Here is a 23314-nt window from a genome sequence, read left to right on the forward strand (position 1 = left end):
ATTCTCCCTGCCAGGGCTGGCCTTAGGGGTGGGCCACCTGGGCCCACGGCGCCGTGGTCAGGGGGATGCCATGCAGCAGTACAGAGGCACACACTGCTGGCTGGCAGGGGAGCGCCACAAACTCGCGAAGGCGACGCATGTGGGGGGTGCCCAGATTTCTCCCTGCTTCCGCCCCGCGAAATGGGGAAGGGGGACGAGTGGTGACACAGATACTGCTCTCCCCACTCCACAGATTGCTCCATGCCCCTTCCTAGGGGTCTGTGAAGAGGGGGAGAGTGAAGAGCAACATCAAGCACTCCATGCATCCAGGTCACTTCCCCACCTGGAATGTGCTGTAAAGCGAGCATCGGGAGCTGCTGCCCTCCCCTTACGCAGCCCCGGTGGGGAAAGTAGCCTGTATTCAGAGAGCCCTGACGCTGCTCCTCGCTCACAGCCCCTTAGGGGGACACAGAGGAGCAGCATTTGAGGGGGGAGCGAGCAGCAATGCCAGCCGCTCTGTGCATCCAGGTCGGTTTCCCCACATGGGCGCAGGGGTTAGGGGCACGGCGGGGGGGGGGGCGAAGGGGTTAGGGGTACAGAAGGAACAGTGCAGCACAAAGTAAGGGTGGCAGTACACCATATACCATGCCACCCTTATTTCTCCGCTGCTGCTGACAGTGGCACTGCCTTCAGAGCTAGGCGCCCAGCCAGCAGCCACCACTCTTCAGCCGCCCAGCCAGTTCTTAATTTGTGCAGGGGCTTGCTGGGGCTGAGTCCCGGCACCTCTTTCAATACAAATAAAGCACTGAGGGAGGCAGCGGGTGTTTGGGGGGTGGGGAGCCTGTGAGAGTCAGGGGGGTGAGGCGCCCACAGGGGCATGGGGCAATGGGGCGGAGCACCATGCCCATGGGGGCCAGGAACACCAAAATACAAGTTCACCCAGGGTGCCATTTTCCCTAAGGCCGGCCCTACTTCCTGCCCTGAAAAACCCCTGTTATTGCAGCAGCCCAGCAATACAAATTTTAACATACGTATTAACCTTTGTCCTTTACTGGGCTGCAGAAATTACAACTACTTCATCATTTATTTCCCTGCCATACTCCAGTTTAAGCTCTTACAGTGCGAGGCATTGAAGGAGTTCCAGAGAGCAACTGTGACACCAACTTGACTCTCTCCTGATACAGGAAAGCATGGTCCAGAGGGTGGCAATCATTGGAGCTGGGGCCAGTGGACTGGCCTCCATCAAGTGCTGTCTGGATGAGGGGCTGGAGCCCACATGCTTTGAGCAAAGTCATGACATCGGGGGCCTCTGGAGGTTCACAGTGAGTGGGATTTCCTTATCCAGTGACTTTTAACAAGGTGTTTATTTTGGACCAGGCTATGTGTTGCTATGAATATTACCATAGTTTACATTCGCAGCCAAGGAAGAGACTGTACCCATGGACCTAGGCACATTTTCAGACTAGACTTGGGCTTTCCTTTCTGACTTCACGGGGATAAGGAGATGGAACGACATGAGCCATAGTCTCTGGCATACACGTATCTACTCTTCCCCAGTAAAGTCAGTACTTACATTGAAGCAATGCGCCAGAGTCTGGAAATCAGGTGTATCCAGTCCCTCAATAACACCATTATAGAGACAGGGATATGAGGAGATTGAGGGCTTGTCTACATGGGGAAATTGACCAGAGTAGCTACTGCAGAAAAAATACTGTGACAGACCCAGACCAGTGGGGTACAGGAGTCTGGTAGAGGGCAAATATATTGGTCGCTGGATGAGTAGTTTTCTGTTCCCTGAGTGACCAGAGCAGGGGCTGCACTAGAGTAATCAGGAACCTGCTAGAACCAGTTAAGGCAGGCAGGCTAATTAGGACACCTGGAGCCAATTAAGAAGAAGCTGCTAGAATCAATTAAGACAGGCTAATCAGGGCACCTGGGTTTTAAAAGGAGCTCACTTCAGTTTGTGGTGCGAGTGTGAGGAGCTGGGAGCAAGAGGCGCAAGGAGCCGAGAGTGAGAGGGTGTGCTGCTGGAGGACTGAGGAGACCAAGCGTTATCAGACACCAGGAGGAAGGTCCTGTGGTGAGAATAAGGAAGGTGTTTGGAGGAGGCCATGGGGAAGTAGCCCAGGGAGTTGTAGCTGTCATACAGCTGTTACAGGAGGCACTATAGACAGCTGCAGTCCACAGGGCCCTGGGCTGGAACCCGGAGTAGAGGGCGGGCCCGGGTTCCCCCCAAACCTCCCAATTGACCTGGACTGTGGGTTCTTCCAGAGGGGAAGGTCTCTGGGCTGTTCCCCAACCCACATGGTGAATCTCTGAGGCAAGAAAATCCGCCAATAAGCGCAGGACCCACCAAGATAGAGGAGGAACTTTGTCACACTGGTGTCAGGGGTGGGATCTTGGGGTGCGCAGCGTGGCGGAAGAAGGAGGGTGATTTAAAAAAAAAAAAAAAAAAGGGAGAGGGTTTATTTTTTTTCACCACAATGGATGACGTAGTGCGGGCACTGATACAAGCTACGGCGACCCAGCAGGAGGCTACCCATGTCCAGGCAGCCGCCCAACAGGAGGCAGAGCGGCTGCAGCAAGAGACTAATCACCTGCTGATGGACCAGGCTGCTCAAGACCGAGCTATGTTGCGGGAACTGGTAAACCAGGTAAAGTCCCTTACAGAGCTGAATCGCGGCCATGATGGGACGCGGCTCATACGGGCCAGCCATTGGCTGCAGAAAATGACACGGGAGGATGATGTAGAGGCATATCTTCTGGCCTTTGAGAGGACAGCCCTACGGGAGGCCTGGCCTCGAGATCAGTGGTCTGGCATCCTTGCCCCATTCCTATGTGGGGAGGCCCAGAAGGCCTACCATGATCTGCCTGAAGAGGCTGCGGCAGACTACCCCCAGCTGAAAGCAGAGATCCTGGCCAGATCTGGGGTAACGACAGCAGTGCGGGCCCAGCAGTATCACGGTTGGAGGTACCAGGAAGACAAAACCCCGCGGTCCCAATTGTATGACCTCATCCATCTTGCACGAAAGTGGTTGCAAACAGAGTCCCGGAGTCCGGAAGAGATACTAGCGGTTCTGGTCATCGACCGATACATGAGGGGACTACCACCAGACCTTCATGCCTGGGTAAGCCAGAACGAGCCCTCCATCTATGACGAGGTTGTCGTCCTGGTAGAGAGGCGAAGGACAGCGAGGGAGCTGACCCGACCAATTAAGGAAGAGGCACCCCGGGTTAAACTAGCAGCACCAAGCCCTAAAGTTCGGGTGACTGGGCCACCAGGAGGGCCCAGGTGGAAAAAGAGAGAGGCTGAAGGCCCATCAGAGGCCACAAAGAGTTGGAGCACTGAGGGAGAAAAGGATCGTGATGTTAGACTGCCCAAACCAAGAGACCGGGGAACGCCTAGGGCTCCATACAGATGTTATGCCTGCGGGGAGTGGGGACACATAGCTGCACAGTGTCCCAATGCTGAGGAGCCTATGCAGTGTAACCTGGGGAACTGGGCAGATCCATGCTCCCTAATCCACCTTGTGGGGGTCTCACTAACCCCACATATGTATACCAGACCAGTGAAACTAAATGGGGTAGGGACCACGGCACTAGTTGATTCGGGGAGTGCTATCACGCTTATCTCAGGGAAGCTCGTGAAGCGTAGTCAGCTGCTGCAGGCTAAACGTACGGGGATAACATGTGTCCATGGGACAGTTAGTTACTACCCCACCATCCCAGTAAAAATTGAGATCCAAGGGAACACTACTGAGGTAGCAGCAGGTGTAGTCCCTAAACTCCCATACCCGGTGCTCATAGGGAGGGACTTCCCAGGGTTTGTAAACTTACTCCCAGTAGGGGGATTGGAGAAAGATGGGGACCCTAAAATTGGTGAGGCATCCACAGCAGACTGTCAACCCCCAATCTTCTCTGAAATATCCCCAGATTTGTTCTTCACTCCCAGACAGGGTAGAAAGACAAAAAGGGAAAGAAGGGCAGCTAAGGCCTTGGGAACCCGAATACTGACCCAAAGCCAGAGGGTCGCTCTTGTAGGTAGGTGGACCCGTGCAGCTGAAAAGGAGGCCACGCAGGAGGGAGAAGCACCTGAGTCTGACCCCCACTCTAATGCTTCTGAACCAGTAGAGGCAACAGAGACTGGGTCCCTAGATCTTGGGCAGATTAGCCCCGGGAGAGGAAATTTTGGATGGGACCAGGCAGAAGACCCAAGATATGACAACATTAGGAAGGAGGTGACTGAAATAGATGGGGTCCCCGTGGAAGGGAAAACCCAGGGACCAGGACCCTACTTCATAATGAAGAAGGATCTCTTATACCGGGTTGCACCAGTACAGAGGCAGAAGGTACAGCAGATCCTAGTACCTCAAAAATGCCAGAACGCTGTATTAAGTCTTGCTCATAGTCATCTTTTTGGGGGGCATTTGGGGGTAGAGAAGACCCTGGCACGAGTCCTACGACGGTTCTTCTGGCCCGGAGTACATGAAGAAGTGCGGAGGTACTGTGCCTCCTGCCCGGAGTGTCAGCTGCACAGTCCCCGTCCCCACTTGAGGGCACCTTTAGTACCCCTTCCCATCATAGAGGTCCCCTTCGAGCGAATAGCCATGGACCTAGTGGGACCCCTGGAGAAGACGGCTCAGGGCCACCAATATATACTTGTTGTTTTGGACTATGCTACCCAGAAGCCGTCCCACTGCGGAACACGGCCTCTAAAACTATAGCCAAAGAGCTGGTGGGGATCTTTGCCCGAATGGGGCTACCGAAGGAGATATTAACCGACCAAGGAACCCCATTTATGTCGAAGCTAATGAAGGACCTCTGTACACTGCTCCATATACATACCCTGAGAACTTCGGTCTACCATCCGCAGACTGATGGGTTGGTAGAAAGGTTTAACCAAACCCTCAAGGCTATGATAAGGAAGGTGGTAAGTCGGGACGGGAAGGATTGGGACACCCTACTACCCTACCTTATGTTCGCTATCCGGGAGGTACCTCAGGCCTCAACTGGGTTTTCCCCCTTCGAGTTATTATATGGGCGTCACCCCCGTGGCATACTAGATATCGCCAAAGAGATCTGGGAAGAGGAACCCAATGAGGGGAGAAATATAATAAAGCATGTAATGCAGATGCGAGACCGGATAGCCCGGGTTACCCCTATTGTACGGGAACATTTGGAGAAGGCACAGGAGGCCCAGCGAACCCATTACAATCGCCAGGCAAAAGTGTGACAGTTCCAACCAGGGGATCGGGTTATGGTGTTGGTACCCACGGCAGAAAGCAAGCTTCTGGCCCAATGGCAGGGGCCCTATGAGGTGGTTGAACCCATGGGGGAAATAACCTACAAGGTGCGGCAGCCAGGACGCAGAAAACAAGAACAGATTTATCACGTTAACCTTTTGAAACCCTGGCATGCACAAGAGGCATGCACAACGGTCCAAAAAGACCTAACCCAGGAAAACAAGCCTTCCAAACAGGTGAGAGTGTCTCCCGATTTAACACCAGACCAGAAGAATGAGGTGTCTGAGATGATCTTCCGGAACCAAGATGTGTTCTCGACAAAACCGGGTCGAACAACCGAGACATATCACCACATCGTCACGAACCCTGGGGCCAGAGTAACAATGAGGCCCTATCGGGTGCCAGTGGCAAAAAGGGAGGAAATAAAAGCAGAAGTAAAAAAAATGCTGGAGTTGGGGATCATCGAAGAATCCCACAGTCAGTGGTCCAGCCCAATCGTGCTGGTGCCCAAACCTGATGGCACCACAAGATTTTGCAACGACTTCCGGTGACTAAACGAAGTATCCCAGTTCGACGCGTACCCCATACCTCGCATAGATGAGCTAGTGGACCGTCTGAGTAATGCCCGGTACTTGACTACCCTAGACTTGACAAAGGGGTACTGGCAGATTCCCCTTGCAGAAGACGCAAAGGAAAAGACTGCGTTCTCTACACCAGAGTCTTTTTCAATATACTGTCCTCCCTTTTGGACTACATAGGGCCCCAGCTACCTTCCAGCGCCTCATGGACAAGCTATTACGCCCGCATAACAGTTATGCTGCTGCCTACTTGGACGATGTGGTCATTCATACCCCAGACTGGGAAACCCACCTGGAGAAGGTGGAGGCAGTCCTCGATACCTTCAGGCGAGCTGGCCTTCCAGCAAACCCTGCCAAGGGCGCTGTAGGGTTTACAGAGGCCAAATATCTTGGCTACATTGTGGGAAAAGGTCTGGTAAAACCCCAAGTGAACAAGTTAGAGGCCATCCAAAATTGGCCCCGACCAAGTCGCAAGAAACCAGTCCAGGCGTTCCTAGGTGTGGTGGGGTATTACCGACGATTTATCCCCCACTTTGCCACAAGGGCAAGCCCCCTGACAGACCTAGTGAAAGCCCGTGGACCTGATCTGGTGAGATGGTCTGACGCAGCAGAGGAAGCATTCACAGACGTACGGACTGCCCTCTGCAGTAACCCCGTACTGATAGCCCCTGATTTCACCAATGAGTTTATCCTGCAGACGGATGCATCGGAAGTAGGGTTGGGGGACGTTCTATCACAGATGGTCGGGGAGGAGGAACACCCAATTCTATACCTCAGTCAGAAACTCCTTCCAAGGGAACAAAACTATGCAGTGGTGGAGAGAGAATGCCTCGCTGTAAAATAGGCCATGGAAACATTGCGCTACTATCTGCTCGGGCGCAGATTTATCCTCGTGACCGACCATGCCCCTCTTCAATGGATGCAGCGGAACAAGGAGAAGAACACAAGGGTGACCAGATGGTTCTTATCCCTCCAACCTTTCCAGTTCCGTGTGCAACACAGAGCAGGGAGCCGTCATGGCAACGCCGATGGCTTGTCACGTGTGCACTGTCTGGCGTCCCAAGCTGCCCAACTCCTTGGCGTTGAGCAGGGGGGAGGGATATGTGACAGACCCAGACCAGTGGGGTACAGGAGTCTGGTAGAGGGCAAATATATTGGTCACTGAATGAGTAGTTTTCTGTTCCCTGAGTGACCAGAGCAGGGGCTGCACTAGAGTAATCAGGAACCTGCTAAAACCAGTTAAGGCAGGCAGGCTAATTAGGACACCTGGAGCCAATTAAGAAGAAGCTGCTAGAATCAATTAAGGCAGGCTAATCAGGGCACCTGATTAGGAGCTCACTTCAGTTTGTGGTGCGAGTGTGAGGAGCTGGGAGCAAGAGGCGCAAGGAGCTGAGAGTGAGAGTGAGAGTGAGAGGGTGTGCTGCTGGAGGACTGAGGAGACCAAGCGTTATCAGACACCAGGAGGAAGGCCCTGTGGTGAGAATAAGGAAGGTGTTTGGAGGAGGCCATGGGGAAGTAGCCCAGGGAGTTGTAGCTGTCATGCAGCTGTTACAGGAGGCACTATAGACAGCTGCAGTCCACAGGGCCCTGGGCTGGAACCCGGAATAGAGGGCGGGCCCGGGTTCCCCCCAAACCTCCCAATTGACCTGGACAGTGGGTTCTTCCAGAGGGGAAGGTCTCTGGGCTGTTCCCCAACCCACGTGGTGAATCTCTGAGTCAAGAAAATCCGCCAATAAGCGCAGGACCCACCAAGATAGAGGAGGAACTTTGTCACAATACATTCTGGAATAGCTCCCCATGTGGACACACTTACTCTGGAATAAGCATGTCTGGTTTGTTTTTGTTGTTGGGTTGTTTTTTTTCTGTGTTATCTGAATCCACTTTGGAAGTGGATTAAGCTAAACCAGGAAAGGCACTCTTCTTCCAAAATAAGAGTGTCCACATAGAGAGTTATTCCAGAACAGCTATAGCCCTTTAAATTTACCTTATTCTGGAATAACTTCCCAGTGTAGACAAGTCCTGAGGTGGTGGCATGGAACCCATGTGTCTGTTCTGTGTACCAGTGGGCTGTTTAACCCTGCTTTGATGAACCAAGTCAAGTAAATCCCTCTCGGTCAGTCATTTTTTGAAAACATGGTTGCATGTTTTGCATTTGACACAGGAAGCTGGGAGGATCAGTGTCTACAGATCGGTGATAACCAACACCTCCAAGGAGATGATGTGTTTCAGCGACTTCCCCTTCCCAGAGGATTTCCCCAACTACATGAACCACTCCAGACTCCTGGAGTATTTCAGAATGTACGCTGAGCACTTCAGCCTTCTCAGATACATACGCTTCGAGGTAAGGGGGGAGTCAAAGGTTTGTGTGTGTGCGGCGCTGCAGTTGACACGCCAGGCCTTCAGGTCTGGCCAAGCTACGTTTGGTGCAGGACCCAAAGAGGTGTGGGGACAAAGACGGCTTAACATTTAATGTGACCTTTGTGCTCTCCCAATACTGGAGTTAGCCAGGCTGGCAGTCTGACCCCCACTGCTAGTGAAAGGAGACTCAAGGCTGCCCTAATATATGGTGGCTGGTGACAGGTCACACCCCTCAGCTACCCTTTTCAGCTACTTAGCATTACTGTCTTGGTGCAAAGGGGTTGGAGCAGGGGTCTTGCATACTTACAGAAGAAAGAAATGTCTGTATCTCCAGGTTTACCCAAGCACTGAGGCCCAGATCCTCAAAGGTCTGTAGATGCCTAACTCCCAGTGGAGTTCATAACTCCCAGTGGGATTTAGGAACCGAAGTATCTTCGGGGATCTGGGTCTAACCATTCACACACGGAACCGATTTACCGAAAAGAACAATCCATAATGATGTTTTGATTTTCATGTGGTTTCCTGTAAGACCACAGTTCACAGTGTAAGGAAATGCCCAGATTTCTCCACCACTGGCCAGTGGGATGTTTTCACTGAGACTGATGGGACGGTTGAGTCGGCCGTTTTTGACGCTGTTATGGTTTGCAGTGGCCATTATGCAGAGCCCCATTTACCACTGGATTCTTTCCCTGGTAAGTCCTGCATTTACGGCTGAACGTATTACAGAAAGCCGCACGGCGTGTGGGGTGAAATTCAGCCCTGGCGAAGCCGTCTGTGGCGGGATGAATTCCAGCATTAGTGAATAAGGTGAATTCACATATGGACTGGAATACGGCTCCCTGTGTGCTTCCCTACAGTGCCCTGCCTGTGTCCTTCTGATCTGCCTAGAAGAGATGGTCTCTGTAGTAAGAGGGTATTTTATTCCTAATGTCCTTTCAGCCCTTGCCTCCCTAATGAGGCTGCCAATGAGGTTATTAATTAGCCCCAGCTGTGAGGGTGGTTTAATGTGATGCAGGTAAAGCACAAACTGAAACTGACTGCCTGAGGGGTCACCGGTATGACATAGCAGAGTAGAGCTAATACGCAACTTCCCAGATCTACAGGGAGAAAGCGTATAGCTTTGCAACTAAGGAGAAAATCAGTCTGACCCATTTTCCGTGAGTTTTCTGCCATGCCTCACTTTGGGAAGCCCCACCCTTAGTATCCATGGGGGGGGAGATTTCATAGCCCCCTAAAAGAACAGGCAATTGGCCGCACCTTCTCTCATGACAAGATGAAAATCTAGAGGGCCAAATCCTCAGCTGGTGTAAATTGGTGTAGCTATTGAAGTCAATGGAGCTATGATGATTTATATCAGCTGAGGACCTAGCACAGAATTTGCAAAATATTCTGAAGGATGATGATGGAAAGCACTAATATATAAGAAAAACAATGAGGAGTCCGGTGGCACCTTAAAGACTAACAAATTTATTTGGGCATAGGCTTTCGTGGGTAAAAAAACCTACTTCCATCTGAAGAAGTGAGGTTTTTTACCCATGAAAGCCTATGCCCAAATAAATCTGTTAGTCTTTAAGGTGCCACCGGACTCCTCATTTTTTTTGTGGATACAGACTAACACGGCTACCCCTCTGCTACTAATATGTAAGCTAAGACAATTCATTGTTATTATTTGTATATATTCCATGATCTCTGCAAACCCCCAGGCCTGAGTTGAACCTACTCCACACTAGAGGAGCATGAGGAAAATGAAACATTGATGTCAACGTATTAGCAACTCCAGATTTAAAAAGGTGGCATTGTCTTGGCATAGGAATAAAAACCAATGGGCCCAGAGGATAGGATATTGGATCCTCTCAGAGTACTCAGGGCTCCACACATCACCCAGTGAAGTCAAGACTCCTATTGATCTGAAGTGCACTTGAAGTGGGAAGACTAAAGTAATTCAACAGGGATTAAGGGTCAAAAACAATGCTGTCCAGACAGAACTGTCTCAATGGAACAAGCACATTTATCTAATGGCAGGAGATGCTCCCTGCTTTTTTCACAGGTATAGAAAATCGCTTTAGAGGCCAGTACCTCCACAGCTGGGAATACAAAGACTCTGCCAGTTTCCAAGGGAAGAGAGTCCTTGTGCTCGGTGTTGGGAATTCTGGAGGAGATATCGCCGTGGAGATCAGTCGGGTGGCTGCTCAGGTACAGCTCTGGGATGGTGTAGAGATTTGAAGTCTGAGTTTCTCATGCACACAGCGTCGCTTTGGGGTGGCTATAATAATAGTCCAACGGACCACAAGCAAAGGCAGATCAAATCCTGGGGAGCACCAGCCATGCTGATCGTGTTTTCTTTCTCAACACTATAACTACAATATCTACTGTTACTACTTGTATAGTGAATTGCCCCAAGTACACATGCCACCCTTTTGAAAGCGGAACGTATGTAATTGGCAAAGAATTCTAAGTAAATCAGAGGTTCCTGGACAGAAAGCACCTGTTCCTGTTACCACCAACCATCCCCTCCCTGCCAGTTTTCTTCCTTTAATTCCATCATCCGTTTTTGTCCCATCTCACACTGGTCTCCACCTACCCAGTTCCATCTCCAAAGTAGCTTTGCTGTTTCCAGATCAGCCACATGCAACCTGGCACCTTCAGGTCCTAGATGTGCCCCAGAATCCTTTGTGTAGGCTGCCAAGGAGTCTTCTTTGAAAGAAATGGAAAGCGGGATGTTGAAAAGGTTTCACTGATAGTCCTGCACTCATGAGCAGGACCTGGGACTATTCTCCCACCTATCCCCCAAGTCAGGAAACATAGCTAGTATCCTGAGGTCTTCAAAAACCCTAATTACTGCCCATGGAAAGTGCCTCAGGAAGGATGCCAGACGATATTAGAATGGCATGAACAAACTAGTAGCCGAGGACATACCGAGATTAGGCATTGCCAAGTACACAGAGGTTCAGATCAAGAGCTATAAAAAGATACATTTCAATTTCCTGGACTGTTTTGCAAGTCAGTTCAGCAGATAAATTGGTGGTTTTGCAGCCACTAGGAGTCAGAGAGAGACACTGTGAACTGACTTGTTCATCTGGATCCTGGTTCCTTGCCCCAACCTCCTTATCTTGGGATATTCTGGTTAGCTCTCTACCCTTCCACGCTGAAGGCCTCCTAGCAAACATGCAAGATATGATTTGACAGTGAACAAAAAAAGGAACCCAGATTCCCAGGCAATAAATTTTTCAGGCCTCAATTATTTTCCAGGTGTTTCTCAGCACCAGAAGTGGCACGTGGGTGATTAGTCGTATTTCAGACCATGGCTTCCCTCTTGACATGATGCTCACCACTCGCTTTCACAACTGTCTCGAAAACTTCCTCCCATCAGCCCTCATGAGACGGCTAAGACTGAAGAAGTTCAATACATGGTTTGACCATGCAAATTATGGCTTGATTCCTCAGAAAAGGTGCGTTCTTTGTTTTCTGTGTAAATCTCCCGTTTAATTTGGGGAATAGTTACAGATTAGCAAAGCCCTACGTTGCCTTGCTCATAGGCAGTTCCAGTTTAGGGATTAACATCTATCTGCCAATGGTGGCAATTTTTCACGTTTGTTTCCATGTCATACTTTTGTGTGAATCGATCCTTACCAGTAAGATTGACAGCTGCCCCTTCTGGAGAACAGTGTAACAGACTGGATCTATAATTTAAGGACCTAGAATATTACCCTACAGAAGGCAGGAGACTGGATAGCTCAGGAGTAGAGCTAGGTGAATTTTTTTATGCAAACAGTTTTTTCCACTGCAAAAATGCAGATTTGGGTCAACTGAAACTATTCACTAATTTGGGTCAAATTTGACAAAAGTTTAGGACAAAAAAATGAAAAAAAATATTTTTTTGGAAAAATCAATATGTTTTTGTTTTGGTAATTTCAAATTGAAATTTTTCCACTTTTTGGAAAGTGGTTTTCTTTTGGAATTTATGTAGATTTAATTTTAAAAGAACATTAAAAAACATTTAAACCCTCCCAAACTAAAAACAAAATGAAAACAATTGTTTCAGGTTGAACAAAACGTTTTGTTCAATCCAAAACTATGTTTCGGGGCTGTTTTGGGATGAGGTTTGTTTTGTTGAGGGGGGAAAAAATTTGTTTCAGCTCAACCTGAAACAATTTCCCCCCCCCCCAATTTTTCTGTTCAACCTCCAAACTGAAAAATGAGTGATTTGCCCAGCCCTACTCAGGAGGCTGACAAAGACCCTTTAGCATCTAGGTGACTGGTTCAAATTCAGCCTAGGTCAGTGACAGGAACTTAGGATCACTACGTTCTGATTGCTGTTTGGTTGTCTACATGACATGAGTTCCTACATGACATGAGCTCAGCTTTCCACTCAAAGAAACATTACTATTGACAAGAAAAACACCATTGTAAGGCTAGATTCTCCTTTGCACAGCCTGAGCAGCATGAAGAAGTTGGAACCTGACTACACCTGGCCAGCTGACTCTCAGTGGGTATGAAGCCAGCACACCCAGCTTCTCCACTGACCATCCTACCCACAACTCAGGGTGGGCTGGGGGTTGGGAATAGGTGAAAGTCAGCCGGTACGCCCTGGTGCGGTGTACCGGCAAGAGCCGGTGCGCTGTACTGGGGCGGACCGGCTTCCCCTGGCGGCAATTTAAAGGGCCTGGGGCTCCCAGCAGCGGCTGGAGCCCCAGGCCCTTTAAATTGCCACCAGAGCCCTGCTTCTGGAGCCCTGGGGAAGCAGCGGCGGGGCTCGGGTGGCAATTTAAAGGGCCCGGGGCGCCTGCCGCAGCTACCGCCCCGGGCCCTTTAAATCGTCCCCAGAGCCCTGGGGTAGCAGCGGTGGAGCTCTGGCGGCTATTTAAAGGATCCGGGGCTGTGGCAGCCGCTACTGCCCCAGACCTTAAAATAGCCGCCGGAGACCCGCCGCCGCCTCCCCAGGGTTCTGGCAGCAGGGCTCCAGGGACAATTTAAAGGGTCCGGGGCTCCGGTAGCCTCTACCGCCCCAGGCCCTTTAAATCGTCCCCGGAGCCTGCTGGAGCCATGGGGTAGCAGTGGCGGCGGGGCTCAGGCGGCGATTTAAAGAGCCAGGGGCTCAGCCACCGCTACTGCCCCAGGCCCTTTAACTTGACGCCGGAGCACCGCCGCCGCTATCCCAGGGCTCCGGCAGCAGGGCTCTGGGGATGATTTAAAGGGCCCAGGGTGGTAGCGGCAGCCGGAGCCGCTACTGCAGCGGAGCCCTGGGCCCTTTAAAGCTCTGCCAGAAGCCAGGGCCCCCTCCGATGGTTATTTAAAGTGCCCGGGGCTCCGCTGTGGTAGCAGCAGCTGGAGCCCTGGGCCCTTTAAATCACCCCTGGGGCTCCCAGCCGCCTCTGCAGCTGGTAGCTCCGGGGGTGATTTAAAGGGCCCGGGGCTCCCAGCTGCTGCTACCACAGCCCCAGCCCCGGGCCCTTTAAATCCTGATTTAAAGGGCCCGGGGATTTAAAGGCCCCGCCTCTTCTGGTAGAGGCCATGCCCCCTCCTAAGGACTCTGGAGTACCGGTAAATCCTTTAAGTTACTTTCACCCCTGGGGTTGGGTGGAGCACAGCTCTGTTCCTCCTGGCCCAGTTGCAGTGTGGTGCCTAGGGATCAGACCCAGCTGTCATAAATTAGACCAAAATTAGGCTGCTCTAACTTATGCCACAGCGCCTTGAGGATCAGGAAGCTATACCAGCCCCAACCGTTCTCCGTCTTCTTCTACATGAAGTACACCTTGGGGCACGAGAGAATCTAGCCGACAAATGGTAGTCCCAGCTGGTACCGGACAGACAGCTCTGGGTTCTGACTGCTTCTGCTTATCCACAGAACAGGGCAAGCTCCCTCCACATTTCCCCATCTACACACCTCACCTCTGAGCACCTACGTGCTCCATGTCTGGTCTTCCCCCATTAGCTCTTCCACACCTCACAATTCATTGTAGTATAGCCAGAATTCCAGCTCTGCTTTGGTTCTTTATCACACCCCATGTCAGAGCAAACACTGCACTCAATCTCTCGCTCTCCCTTCCTTCTATGTGCCAGTCCAAACCTAAGCTTAATTGTGAATGATGAGCTGCCAAGCTGCATCCTCTGCGGTGCTGTTGTGGTAAAACCAAATGTGGAGGAGTTTATGGAAAGCTCAGCTGTCTTTGAAGATGGGACCGTAGAGGAGAACATCGACATGGTGGTCTTTGCTACCGGATACACTTTCTCTTTTCCCTTCCTTGAAGAGTCTGTTCGCAACATCTGCAGAAGCAAGTACGCCCTTTACAAATACATCTTCCCACCCCCTCTGGAGAAGCCGACGCTGGCTGTCCTAGGCCTTATAGAGCTAACAGGCTCCATCATGGCAGGAACAGAACTCCAGGCTCGTTGGGCCACAAGGGTCTTTAAAGGTAGGCAGACATACACACGCTAGCTTTGATCTAGCTGGTGTGCTAAAAATAGCAGTGTAACCATGGCCGTGTGATCTGGCCACCTGTGTACAGTCTCAGCTAGCCCCTCCCACCACCCCAGTTTTCATTAGTAGAATGTGAGTCACACAGCCGTGACCCTAGACAGAGCGTAATTCCCCAAAGAATTAACACACTAGCTTCTCTGCAACATATGACTTGGAGCCTCAGCTGTGTAAACTCACCTAGTTCTGCTTGTTTCAGTGGAGTGGTGTTGATTTGCACCAGCTGAGGATTTGGCCTTTAATACTTAGATCAGCCTCTGATGTAATCAGTGAAGGAGCTCATAGTGGACTGACTGGTTTGAGGACTTCGGGATCATCTGTGCAAAGCACTAGTATGTTCTCTCGTTTCTCTTATGTTCCCAGGGTTGAATCAGCTCCCTCCTGCCAGCAGGCTGATGGCTGAAGTTGCCAAGAAGCAGCAGCATCTAATTAAACAGTACGAAATGCTACTTATTCTATTCCATATTCAGGGCATGGTGCTCCAGTCCGTAATATCGCTGCTGAACAGGGGAAAGTAGCCCCTCTATCTATCCGTGTCACCAGAGACTCTGAGTGCCTCACAGTATGTTGCTGTATTTATCCTCACCACAATGCTGTGAGGCAAGGCAATGCTGTTATCCCCATTTTACTGATGGGGAAACTGAGGCACCTCAGCTAGACCTTTCAGGAAGTGAGGAGCCTAAATACCTTTGAGGATCTGGGCCCTAGAAACCAAGTGACTTGCCCAAAGTCACATGGAAAGTCTGTAGAGGAGCAGGGACTCAAGTCTCTCAAGTTCTAGACTAACACTCTAACCACTGGACCATCCTTCCACTGACTCACTAGCTAGATTAATAGAAAGACTTTTTTACTGCAATGTTTTCCCCATCTGTTTGGGTTTTGGCTTTTAATTCTCCTTCTGTGGAACCAAACAGGTGACGAAGAGAGTCAGGGGAAACTCTTCTAACAGAGGCTATGTCTCCACTGCAGTCCGAGGTCTGATTACAGGACATGTAGACATACCGTGTTAGCTGTAATCTGCTGCAGCAGCACAGGTTAGCCTCCCAAGTAGGTATCCAGGGTGCCAGGTTGGCTTGTACAGACTGCGCTGAAGCCCATGCTGCCGCAGCTTGACTGCTACTGGTACCAGCTCCACACATCCTGCATTGACGCCTCCGATTGCAAGGAGACATATGCATTTCTATGGCTAACAAGACCCTAGAATGCCATTAACCAACGCTCCTGAATAGAGGGGGGTTGGACTCGCAAGAGTTCATTTGAAACATTTCTTTTGTTTCATTCATGCCCTCTTCCAAGTTTTTGAAACTGAATGAAACTGAGTTTCACACAGATTCAAAACCACCCAGAAATGGCACCAGTTTGACACAACAGCACTCAAAATAGATCCATTTCTACTGGGAACCAGATCCGAGTGAGCTCAAAGGGATCACAGACTTTTTGACAAACTTGGACCAAGTCTTGAGTTGCAACAGAACAAAACCAGGTGAGCTTTGCACATTTTGGGATTTATTTGATCCGGCTCTAACCCTGAAGTTAATGTTTTCCTTTAGAGTAGTGGCACCATCTTGTGGCTAAAAAGAAATGGCAGCTGTTTCCTGTGCCTGGATTCCCTTTCTTCCTAGTTCAGGAGAAACAGGAGTGAGAGTCAACCACTGATTATAAAACTGAAAGAGTTCTGATTGCAGGCCTGTCTGATGAGGCTGCTGGTAGAACAGTGTGTGCAGCATTCTACACTAGTGCCTGTTAAAACGATGCCTGCCAGGATTGCAGGGGGATCCTCTGGCAATTATAACACTGCATACAAAGTGTCTCTCTAGTAACCACACCTTAGTTCTGGGGGGAATCCCATCAGCTGACCCCATTTAAGTTCCAAGGGAATTTCCTTTCATGACCATGCTGGAGCTCCAGGATGCCCATTCTGGTCCTCGTGCTTTTCTGGCTATGTTGCAATTCTCACTGCTTCCCTCTCCCCCTGAATCCAGCTCAGGGAGAACGTGGCAGGGAAGACATGACAACAAAACTCTTCTCATGGGCTTAAAGCATGGGCAGCAGGTATAATAGGCCAGGGGAAGCTAAGCATCCCCAAACAGGATGTGGTGCGCCTCCCTCTGGAGGCATGCCGCTAGCCTGCTGCCTTGGGAGCGCTGCGACCGAAAGGGCGCCCGGGCCACGGCCCCACCCACACTCCACCTGAGGTCCTACTCCCACATCCCACTCTTACCCCATGGCCCTGTCCACATTGCTCCTCTTCCCATCCCTCCTCCACCTCTTCCCTCCTGCCTGCCTTTTGTGCCTCTTCTCCCCTACCCCCATGGCCCCTCCACCCACCGTTCATGCCTCTTTTCCCCCGAGAGGCAGAGAGGCACGGGGAAAGGAGACCCTCAGGGGAGTGGGAGGATAGAGGCACAAGCAGTGGGGCAAGGGGGGGCTTGAAGGAGGGGGTAGAAAGACACGAGTGGCGGGGGGAGGGGCTTGGAGAAGGGGGGCCAAGCAGGAGCGGGGCCTAGGGCAGAGTGGGGGTGGAGTGTGGGTGGGACCTCGGCCGGAGGATGCTGAGTGGGGCCGAGCCTCAGGGCGGAGCAGGAGGTGGAGCCACGGTCTGGGCACCGGTAGCCCACCCAGTTCTAGGGAGCTTCCGGCACTCAGGCCCAGCCTCCCCAAATCCGGGAGTCATGCGCCACCCATGGCTTAGAGAGAACCATAAAATATGGAACTATCCAGGACCCTGAGAATGATCTTTAAAGGTCCATTTGCTTGGGCATTGTAGACTTTTATCTATGACCTTCAAAACCCATCATCTCAACAATTGTCTCCCCTTCACAAGGACTGAGGCTTTGTCTTCACTACAAAAAAAACCGTGTGTTCTTAACTCAAGCAAGAGCTAACTCAAGGCAAAACCCTAGTGAAGATAAAAACAATATTAGAATTGGAAAAGGTACAGAGAAGGGCAACAAAAATGATCAGTTTCCATCTGAGGAGAGATTAATAAGATTGGGACTTTTCAACTTGGAAAAGAGATGACTAAGGGGGAATATGATAGAGATCTATAAAATCATAACTGATGTGGAGAAAGTGATAAGAAAGTGTTATTATTCCTTCTCATAACACAAGAACCATGGTCATCCAATGAAATTAATAGGTTTAAAACAAACAAAAGGAAGTATTTCTTCACACAATGCACAGTCAACCTGTGGAACTTGTTGCCAGGGGATGTTGTGAAGGCCAAAACTATAACAGGATTCAAAAAATAATTAGATAAGTTCCTGAATGGTAGGTCCATCGGTGGCTATTAGACATGCTCTGGGTGTCCCTAACCTCTGACTGCCAGAAGCTGAGAGTGGACGACAGGGGATGGATCATTCGATGATTGCCTGTTCTGTTCATTCCCTCTGAAGCACCTGGCAATGGCCATTGTCAGAAGACAGGATACTGCGCTAGATGGACCATTGGTCTGACCTAGTAAAGCCTTTATGTTCTTATAAGGAAGTTTGTAGTTTTCACATGAGTTAGCAGGTTGAGCTATACTTAAAACCTAGACTTTAATTCGACCTGCTGCCACAGGTGAAAACTAAAACCTGCCTTGTCCTCACTAGCATTTCCCCTCAAGTTAGAGTGTGTCTTCACGGCAGAGTTATCTGCATTGGAGTTACTCTTTTCAAGTTAGCCTGGCTTGAGTGAGAGCGGCCACACTGAAATAACCCACCAGCTGCTGTCTCCACATTGGCTCTGTGCTCAGGCATTGTAACCCCCCTTCTGGGGCACCCCTGATCTCCAGAGGCAGTGGAGGGCTCGGTTCCTCCCTCCTTGGGAATTCTTTGACACACACCCCTTTGGGACCAATGGGATCTGGTTCCTGATGAATGGTGTCTCCACCTATTGGCTGAGGGTACAGGTGGCCACACTGCTAGGACCTCTAGGAATAAGCTAACTAGTGTAGTAACTATGCCCAGATAAGAATGACAACTATTCATTTCCTGGAACAGGAAAAGGGGGAATTAAGGAAGGAGAGGAGAACAGGAGACACACTTCGGAATGGCCCTAAAATGGATCCCTGACCTGTGTTACAACAATGGCCATTCCCAAAGTCTCTGTGGTTCGCACAGCGTGGTTGGAGATCAAGGGGCAGGCTGGCATCGCTGTGGGCAATTTCACAGTTGGCTGGTTGGTGTCCCAAGCGAATCAAGCCATGGCTGATTTCCGGCCTCCAGTGCAGGATGGGCCTGTGGGCTCTGTGGTCTTCCAGCTCTTAGAGTTGCCACAGCTTCTGGGAGTTCAGGCTTCCTGGAACAGTGCGGGGCCTCTGAGTCAGCTTCAGGCTTCTGACCAGGAGAGTCAGAAAATGGCTTCTCCTGCATGCAGCCAAAGAGAATACATCCCTTCCCCCCTCCCCCACCTCCCCTCCCCTGCCCCACACAGGTGCTCCATTTCCGAAGTCACACAGGGGCCAGTCCGGCATGTCCATGACTGGTCCCTCCAACACAAGCCAGTAGGAAGGCAGCCTCAGTCTCCACACTGTGCTGCTCCCTGTGCTGCTGCAGCCCTAGACTGGCAGAAGCTACACCCATACATGGCACAGTGAGTTCTGGGAACATATCCCATGATTCTTTGTGCTGCAGTAAGCTGAGCTGCTCTGTGAATTGTGGAAGAACTTGTCTGTCCTGTCTGAACACACGGGGGAATTGTGGGAAGGCACTCGACTATCGGCATTCGAGGGAAGCTAGCCTGCATCCACACCACAGAGTAGTTGTGTTAGCAGATGGCAAGTTGTACCAAGGTGAGTTTGTCTATAGGGACTAACCAACTCAAGTTAAAAGCATCATCGCACTTTCTGCATGAATGGGACTCAAGTGAGGAGCAACACTCGAGTAATAACTCAAGTGAACTTTGCAATGAAGACAAGCACTTCACTAACTCCAATGAGCTAACACACCTCTTTTTTTTATATCATGACAACAAGGCCTAATGCAGAAAGAGTGAGGATGTGTTCCAAATCCCAGTGACTGTCACACCTACTCATGATCTCATTACATGGGCACTGGTTCAAATTAAGATCAAGTTAGTGATCGAGACAAAAAAAATCACCTAACTAATGGCTGATGGTGAACTCTTGTGAGATGAGTAGATGATCTCAGTCTAGCTCTTAATGAACTGGTGACAAATGACCTGAGCAGATCAAAGCAGGCAGACAGAGGTGGGAGGATATGGTCCCTTATCTTTTTAACTCTCCTCAGAGGGGAACCCTCTTAACTTTCATAGCCCTTCTCTGGATCTTTTTTATTTCTGCTGCTCCCTTTTTCAGACACGGTGGCCAAAACTGAACCAAGATTGTTAGGGTTCCCTCCCACTCTGAACTCTGGGGTACAGATGTGGGGACCCACATGAAAGACCTCCTAAGCTTATTTCTAGCAGCTTAGGTTAAAAACTTTCCAAAGGCACAAATTCTTCCTTGTCCTTGAAAGGTATTGCTGCCACCACCAAGTGAGTTAGACAAAGATTCAGGAAAAGGACCACTTGGAGTTCCTGTTTCCCCAAAATATCTCCCCAAGCCCCTTTACTCCCTTTCCTGGGGAGGCTTGAGAATAATATACCAACCAAATAGGTAAACAAGGTGAGCACAGACCAGACCCTTGGGTTTTTAGGACACTAAAAACCAATCGGATTCTTAAAAGCAGAACATTATTATAAAGAAAAAAGTAAAAGAAGCACCTCTGTAAAATCAGGATGGAAGGTAATTTTACAGGGTAATAAGATTTAAAACACAGAGGATTCCCCTCTAGGCAAAACTTTAAAGTTACAAAAAACAGGAATAAACCTCCCTCTTAGCATAGGGAAAATTCACAAGCTAAAACAAAAGAGACTCTAACGCCATTCCTTGCTTACTTACAATTTTTGTAATCTTAGATGCTCATTTCAGGTAGGGGTTTAGGAGAGTTTTTTTTCCTGCCCTGGTCCCTCTCTGGCCAGGAGAGAACAACAAAGAGAGCACAAACAAAAACCTCCCCCCACAGATTTGAAAGGATCTTCTTCCCTTATTGGTCCTTTTGGTCAGATGCCAACCAGGTTATTTGAGCTTCTTAACCCCTTACAGGTAAAGGAGGGATTTTATGCTACCCTTAGCTGTATGTTTATGACAAAGATGAAGGGCATAACATTGATGTATATGATGGCATTATGTTTTCAGTGTTATTTATAGCCATGTCTTCAATGGTTTGTATATCTGACCATTTGCTCTGCACAGAGCTTAGTATGAATGAGGGAAATGGGAAGGAGTTTCAGTCATGCATTTTGGGTTTACACAGAAATACAATAACCTCTTTGTTTTATTTCCTAATGAAGGGGTCTTTCCAACAAGGAGAGCAAAATCAAGATGAGTTACATTGGCTACATGGATGAAATTGCATCATGTGTTGGTGTAAAACCCAACGTGCTGCTGCTGTTCCTGAAGGATCCCAAGCTGGCCCTGGAAGTTTTCTTTGGCCCATGCACCCCTTGCCAGTATCGCCTGGCTGGACCAGGAAAATGGGTAGGAGCCAGAAACACCATCCTGACCCAGTGGCACCGGGCTCTGAAGCCCCTGAGAACTCGAGTCATCAATGATTCTTCCAATCACTCTTTGGTTTTCCACTGGTTTACAATTCTTGGCCTTCCTGCACTCCTTTGTGCTGGTTTACTTATTTGTAAATATTCCCCTCAGCTGTGGTTCCCCGGGGTAAGATTAGGTGCTATTCCCATACGTAAAATGGGCTTTATGAAAGGAGGGCTCTGAGTAGCTGGTGAAGGTTCTAAGCTGTGCTGCTAGAAGACAATAACTTCAATGTCTGGAACCATTCATAATTCCAAAAAAATTCAGACTCTTCCAGCCCAGCTCATCCCAATCAGATTGACACCGGAAACCACCCCTGGCCTTGGCACTTTGAGAATACACACACTCACTCTCCAGCTAATATGAAGTTGGTCCTGAGGTCAACTGCTGGCTGAGGAAGCCCTGACAATGCAGAGCCAGAGAGAGCAACAGAGACTATAGGGATTACCAACTCAATCAATGCCTCAGATTATTACAATTGAGATGTCAGATGTTTCATTTGTCTTTCACCATTGACCCTGCTTGTTTACTGATTACATATTGTTTGTCTTGGATTATGAAAATAGACTAGTCAGCTTCTCTTTTATACAGAGAGAAGTTGTATAGATAAGTTTCTAATCACTTTCATTTTCTGATTCTTTCCCATTGTGTGCTTGCTACCAGGTGTAGTGCTTACCTTAGCCAATGAGCCACACTCCCTGGTGCCCTGCACCTTATGTAGTTATTTCCAACAAATAATTATCTTGTCTCATACCCCACTCAATGTCAACCTGGGTTTGATTTACCGCAAAGGCAATGGAACCTTCTGAATTGGTTTTGTACTGGACATGGAATTTGTGCTGCAGCAGAATTTTGGTGGCATTTATAGACAGTCCATTATGTCAATATGGGCAGCCACAAACCATGATACATATTGTTGAGGACTGCCAAATGACTCAACTTCCTGGAGGTCTTTGTGCCTTGAACATCATCAATAAGAACACTGTGGCTTGGTTTGATCAGATTCCATACACAAAATAAATAAATAAAATAAATTTCCAACAATACAAACAGGATGCAAATCTTTAGCATTCTGATTTTAGTAGCATTTTACACTCATTTGGACAGAGGCAGGACTAAGAATTATCTAGACCATCCCTGACAGGTGTTTGTCTAATCTGTTCTTAAAAACCTCCAGTGGTGGAAATTCCATTACCTCCTTAGGTAATTTATTTCAGTGCTTAACCACCCTGACAGTTAAGAAGTTTTTCCTAATGTCCAACCTAAACCTTCCTTGCTGCATTTTAAGCCCATTACTTCTTGTCCTGACTTCAGTGGTTAAGGAAAACAATTTATCAACCTCCTCTTTATGACAACCTTTTACATACTTGTAGGGCTCCGTTGCTCATGGATCCCCAATTTCCATGGGGTAATCATCTGGCAGAAGTCCTGGCAGCTCCTCAGGGTACTCATACTTTACATACTTAATATGTCCCTCCTCAGTCTTCTCTTCTCCAGACTAAACAAGCTTATTTATTGAAATCTTTCCTCATAGGTCATGTTTCCTAGGGTTACCATTCGTCCGGATTTACCCGGACACGTCCTCCTTTTTGTGTTAAAAATAGCGTCCGGGGAGGAATTTGTAAATCACTAAAAATGTCCGGGATTTCCCCCCCAGGCAGAGCGAGGCACGGCTGGGAGGGCTGCAGGAAATTCAGCCGCTCGCATGGGGCTCTGGCAGCCAGAGCCCTTCCCCCGCAGCTTGCCGGGCTGGACTCCGGAGCAGCTGTAGAGCTCCTCCTCCCCCGCATTCTGAGCCGGCCGGCCTGCCGGGCCGTTTGCATCGGGCCTCGGCAGCTCCTCCTCCCCCCACTTCTTCTTCTCCCCTGCTCCCTCGCTCCGGCAGCACTGTGCGGGGGCAGGGACCGGGTTGTGTGTTGCGCTGGGGAGCGCAGCCACGTGTCCGGCTCCGCACAGAGCCCAACACCATGTTCTGAGCGGCAGGGTAAGGGGGCCAGGGGGCAGGAGAAGGGGCAGGGAGATTTTGGAGGAGGCAGTCAAGAGACGGGGGGGGGGTCGGGAGTTCGGGAGGGGGCTTTTTGGGGGGGTGGAGAAGGTT

General features: G+C 49.7%; 1 protein-coding gene across 1 annotated transcript; it reads left to right on the forward strand.

Moving 5' to 3' along the window:
• The first annotated feature begins 1169 nt into the window (after window positions 1–1169).
• Window positions 1170–21399, forward strand: LOC135882790 (dimethylaniline monooxygenase [N-oxide-forming] 4-like). Its single transcript, XM_065409815.1, has 8 exons — window positions 1170–1301; window positions 7962–8141; window positions 8688–8850; window positions 10206–10351; window positions 11408–11607; window positions 14219–14571; window positions 14997–15069; window positions 20970–21399. The coding sequence occupies exons 1-8, from the start codon at window positions 1170–1172 to the stop codon at window positions 21397–21399; spliced, it is 1677 nt and encodes a 558-aa protein (XP_065265887.1).
• The last annotated feature ends 1915 nt before the right edge of the window (window positions 21400–23314 follow it).

The sequence above is a fragment of the Emys orbicularis genome, chromosome 8 (assembly GCF_028017835.1).
Source record: "Emys orbicularis isolate rEmyOrb1 chromosome 8, rEmyOrb1.hap1, whole genome shotgun sequence".
Lineage (NCBI taxonomy): Eukaryota > Metazoa > Chordata > Testudines > Emydidae > Emys > Emys orbicularis.